The 6,000-nt window shown below is 32.9% G+C and overlaps 1 protein-coding gene across 1 annotated transcript in view; it reads right to left on the minus strand.

The window, feature by feature from the left end:
* Window positions 1-2,800, minus strand: part of C3G (C3G guanyl-nucleotide exchange factor) — a 183,346-nt gene extending 180,546 nt beyond the window's left edge. The window contains exon 1 of the mRNA XM_068392314.1: window positions 2,597-2,800. Within this exon, the coding sequence (XP_068248415.1) occupies window positions 2,597-2,621 (25 nt within the window). The 5' untranslated portion in view covers window positions 2,622-2,800. The remainder of the gene's footprint in view (window positions 1-2,596) is intronic.
* Window positions 2,801-6,000: the final 3,200 nt, after the last annotated feature.

The raw sequence follows: 6,000 nt of genomic DNA on the forward strand, positions 1-6,000 counted from the left end.
TACTTTTGCATATAAATGTATATTTGACCAACCTCCAAAAGGATACAATTTACTAAAAAAAAAGGACATAAAAATACCATAAATTTTAATCAACCCGAATGTTGATGAATTACCAAATAATTTATATCTGGTTAATCGTTGGGTTAAGCTTCACCAAAAACATAGTTCTTTTCCCTAATAACACACAACAAAGTAAAACATCATAGAGGGTTGAAAGCCCTACTAAAATAAACATCTCTTACAATACAGACAGCCTCCCTAACTAATTACAATACTCCAAAAAAATACAATGACAAAAGAGTAACTTCATTCATAATGTGCTAAAATGATAAGGTCATCTGAATTTTGAGGCCAAACTAATTATCTTCTATTTTTTTCATTATTTTCGTAATTAGAAATTTTTCACTTTCATTACTGTTATATCCCTTCACTGATGCTAGGTAATGAACATGACTCGATGCCTGGGAAAAAAGGTATCAAATGGCAAAGAAGCATAGCATGTAGAAAAATTAATATGATGCTAGGCTTTACAATTTGGTATTTTGGGTAAAAACCATAGTACTGTACTTGTATAATCAATAAATAAAAAATTTACTTTCTTAATGACTTAATATACCCTAAAAAAATTGACACTGATAAAAATCAGCAATGAATTCATTAGCCTTTCCACTAAGGAAAAGAAAAAATGGATGCCATTGTGCAAATTTTCCAAAACACCTATACATTATATCAAAAGCTTGAATACTTAAATAAACATTATGTTACAGCACTCCAAATGTAATTTGTTTTGCAACACACAACTACAGTAACTACTATTTTCCTAAAATGAAAATAATTTGAAGTTGGTTAATCTATTTACCTTATCAATTATATCATTAATATACATCATCTCTGTACTGCAATTTCTATGTGAAAACTGCAATTCCTATATCACATTATCATCATTATTACCAGCTAAGCTACAATCCTAATAGGAAAAGCAGGATGCTTGAAGCTCAAGAGCTCCAACAGGGAAAAATAGCCTAGTGAGGAAAGGAAATAAGGAAAAAAACAAACTGCAAGAGAAGTAATGCTATATGCAATAGATAAATAATTAATGAACTTTGTAAGGCTGGTAAAAATAATTATTTGCTTATGAATCTGTAGTTTATAATATAAAAATGGACAAACGCTTAAAAAATAAAATTTGAACATAACGTAGTCTAGCTAATACTGTACTACATGCATATACACAAAATTCTGTATACATACACATATGTACAGACAACATATATATACTGTATATATAATTTTATGTATGCATATATATATATATATATATATATATATATATATATATATGTATGTATATATATATATATATATATATATGTATGTATATATATATATATATATATATATATATATATATATATATATATATATATATATATATATATATATATATATATATATATATATATATATATATATATTATATATATATATATATATATATATATTTATATATATATATACATATATATTTATATATATATATACATATACTGTATATATATGTATATATACACACATTATATATATATATATATAATATATATATATATATATATATATATATATATATATATATATATATATATACATATACTGTATATATATGTATATAGGCTATACACACATATATATATATATATATATATATATAATGTATATACATACATATAATATATATACATATAAATATATAATATATATATATATATATATATATACAAATACTATATATATACAAATACTGTATATATACAAATACTGTATATATACATATATGTATATATACATATATTATCCTGTACTAGTATATATGTGTATATGTGCTGTACATATCGCACAAATGTGTTTATGAATATATTCAGTTCATGAACATGTGAGCTCAAGTAGGCCATATCTCCTAACCTGTGTATGCTACCTTACTAATTTGAGCGAGTTGTTGAAAATAGCACATTCATTAGCTAATTATACATTAGGCAATCCTTTACAAATCACTGAGAGGTAACTATTCATAAATAAAACATTTCTGCCCTTGAACAGAGATATATCTACTGACAGATCCATTCAATATATATATATATATATATATATATATATATATAAATTAGCATTTCGACATAGGTTCGCCCGGTATAATTGGATCGACATGTTCGTATTATTTAATTATTTCAGAAAGCTAAGTAGTGAGACATTTCTAAATAAGAACATAGGCTTATATATGCTGTGGTCTGTCTTGAATTCAAACAAGTTTGGCAATTGTCCATTCCTTTGGATTTACTTCTTAAGCTCTGGGCTTTTGAACGGAGTCGCCACTAGTTCCTTTCTTTAAAATACCCTTCCTAGCCTATGCACCGATTCTGTAAAGAAACTTCATACCAAGACTCTTAAGGGACCAACGGTGTTTATTTTCCCCGCAATTGCGTTATCTGCTGCATGATATTATCGTAGTAATAATGTTAAACATCCGCCGTTGTTATCAGCTGGGCACAGACCTACAAACAAGGGAAACAAACACAACCCGATAGATTGCCTCAACACTTACCTTCCTTCTCGCTTTTCCCGGACATCCTGTCCTTCGTTGGTGGTTTCGTTGTCCTTTAGTACCTCTAAAACAACCGCGAATTACGTTCCCATTCTGGTGGTTTGACAAGAAAATAGAATAAAGACACGAAATGTAGGAGCCACCACTATTCCTAGTCCGTCATGTTTTGGATTGATTGGACACTACCCGCCATCTGTTGGCCAAGGAAGGAACTAACCCTCTTCCCTAGCCCACCCTCCTTAATTTTATTTCTATATACTCCTCAAGTAATTTCTTCCTTCTTCTTTCTTTATCACATGTTCTATGCTTTTTCATTGTTCAGCTTTATCCTTGATGTCTAGGGAGGTGATTCTCTTCTCCATCGAATAAGTGCTGGTAACGTTGAGGTTATTAAATATAACTGAGACATTACGTGGATAATAATGTAGTTTACATATCGTCTTCGTTTAGGAGGGAAACCAAAGGAGTGACAGACGCTAAATGATTTAATAAGAAAATTACTTTGCTGATCCAAAACAGTTTACGCTACGTAAACTGTGGTAAAATTCTCTTCCCGAGAAAAAAAAGATAACAAAGCTTTATGTCGACACGTGCAGTTAACTAGACTCGGTCTCAGAAAGGAAATGAAGAGATAAATGTCTTTAAATCTGATTTTTTTTCATTCATTATAGAGAGAGAGAGAGAGAGAGAGAGAGAGAGAGAGAGAGAGATCTGATGTTGTCGCTAGAGAGTGGGCGTGGTCACAACATCCCGCTCAACAATAAACACAGCCAAGGGGACGTCGCAACACTAGACCGAAGTCGGGGCCCAAATGTGTTTGCCCCATTTAGCGGGCAGCATAAGCGTTAAAACAGACAGGAACTAGCTGAGTCTGCTAAGGACTCCGCTGCGCACAGTTTGTATGGACTGATTGGCTATTTGCAATCTGATTTGCAAAGCCCTCGGGCAGGCCTTTGAACACAATTAATGTCCCTAACGTTTCAGCGTAATTTTGAGATGCAATGTTATTATACTGCGTTGCATAACAGAAAGACAGAATCATTAGCCCAAGAATTACCCGTAGGAATGAAGACCGAATGAGTATGTGCCCAAGGGTCGATCATTATAAGATCACATTAAAGGCCTACTAGGTGGGCTATACATATATCCTGATATCTCATTTCACGAGTTATTACTGTGGTATATGAATTATAATACAAAAAAAGTAAGCTGCCAAAGTACAATTCCATGAATTATTATCCATCAACGTGTATTCAATTTACTATCTCCTGCGGGGTCCTTTCGTTATTGATCTTTGGTCTCCTGCCGCTAAAGTGTACCGTAATATCGTTAAACGTAAACTCTTGTTTGTGAGTATTGGTATTGATCTGTAATGCAGCGTTCTCTTGGAGGTGTTTTATTTATTTGTATTATTTATTAGTATTTTTTCAGTATTTGAGATTTTGCGTATCACTAAGCATTTTTCACCGTTCACTAGTGCTGCATTTCTAGGAGGGGGTTTTAAATGTTCCATTGTGGTTACATCTGTCAGAATTTCTTGTTTTTACTTTTGTTCACTTTATCTCACATGGTTTTCACATGAAATGCGAAGCAATTAAAAGATAAATATGGATTTTTTTTTCTGGTCTATGATAGTCTTTCCTTAAATAGGAAGCAAGTTCTTTCATAATTCCATTGAGGTTCTTTGAATGTCTCAAATGTTTTCATCAGAATACATTGAAGTTTAATGAGATTAGAATTGTTTAGTCACAAGCGTGACTTGTTGAAGATCACTTTGAGGTATAACAGAAATTTCACGGGAAGCAATTCACTTTTGATGAGCCTACTTGTTTTCCAGTGACAGATGGGTTTTTCTTATTAATAGGGAAGTAAAAGTACACCATGATTACGATAATTGCATTAGATGATTTGTGGTCATGATCGCTGGTTTACATAGGCTCGGTCTGGCTTCACTAAGTCCATTAGTTTTTCTATTTCATAAGTATAAATGGGAGTTTCTTGTGGTACTTGGGTCAGGTAAGTTATGTCTCGTTAGATTGAGATTCTAATAGTTATTTGGTCACATGGGTTCTGCTTATTTTCATTTGGTCAGCTGGTTTTGATTTTGTAAGTTTTTTGTCAATTGACCAAAAGGTTTAATTATCTAAATGTTTCAAATGAGATTTGTGTGGTTTTACTGGAACACACTCTACCCGTTGAGATACTACCGCTCGAGAGTTATTGGGTCCTTTGACTGGCCAGGCAGTACTACATTGGATCTCTCTCTCTCTCTCTCTCTCTCTCTCTCTCTCTCTCTCTCTCTCTCTCTCTCTCTCTCTCTCTCTCTCTCTCGTTACGGCCCATTTTGTCTTTGTTTACACGTAAGCCTTCATCGAATAGTCTGGCCTATTCTTACTACATTCTCCTCTGTCCTCATACACCTGACAACACTGAGATTACCAAAGAATTCTTCGCCTCTCAAGGGGTTAACTACTCGTAACTGTTCAGTGCCTACTTTCCTCTTGACAATGATAGAAGAGACTCTTTAGCTATGGCAAACAGCTCTTCTAAGAGAAGGACACTCCAAAATCAAACCGTTGTTCTCTGGTCTTAGGCAGTGTCATAGCCTCTGTATCATGGCCTTCCACTGTCTTGGATTAGAGTTCTGTAGCTTGGGGCACACTAGGGCATACTGTTCTATCTTATTTCTCTTCCTCTTGTTTTCTTAAAGCTTTTATAGTTTATATGTGAAGGATTTAATTAATGCTGTTACTGTTCTAGAAGTATTTCATTACGATTGTTTATTCTTCTCATATAGTTTATTTATTTCTTTGTTCCTTTTCTCACTGGGCTATTTTCCATGTTAGGTCTTATATCATCTTGCTTTTCCAAATAAGGTTATAACCTAGCTTGCAATAATGATAATAATATTGGTATTTTGCCAGATAGATTCACTTAAGAGCCACTGAGTCAGGTAGATTTTATGCGATCATCTAGTCAGACTGGTTCTGCTTAGTTTAATTGGCTCATATGGGTGTTGCTAATGCTCACTGTTTCAAATGTATTCTGCTAATGTTTTCTTGTGTCAGAAGTTTGTTCATATTAGTTATGTTTAGCTACATTAGGTTACTTGAGTAACGTTACTTCCAACAACAATAATAAGAATAGGGAAGTGGGGAATATAGGGAAAGGAAGAGTACCCCTGGATACAATCCAGTTTATAGCTCAAAGGCAGGTACTCGGGATGGGAAAGATTAAGGAAATAGGGAGAAGAGAAGTACAGGAGAAGAATAAAAGAGAGGGGCAGACCCTCTTGCGATATTAGGGAATTGGTGTTAGTTACTTGAGTATGCTTACTGCTATAAGGTTACATGATTATACTGAACATGTTTAAAACAGTTACCGTTAACATTCTATTTTAGCTT

The sequence above is a fragment of the Palaemon carinicauda genome, chromosome 18 (genome assembly GCF_036898095.1).
Source record: "Palaemon carinicauda isolate YSFRI2023 chromosome 18, ASM3689809v2, whole genome shotgun sequence".
In the NCBI taxonomy this organism is placed as follows: Eukaryota; Metazoa; Arthropoda; class Malacostraca; order Decapoda; family Palaemonidae; genus Palaemon; species Palaemon carinicauda.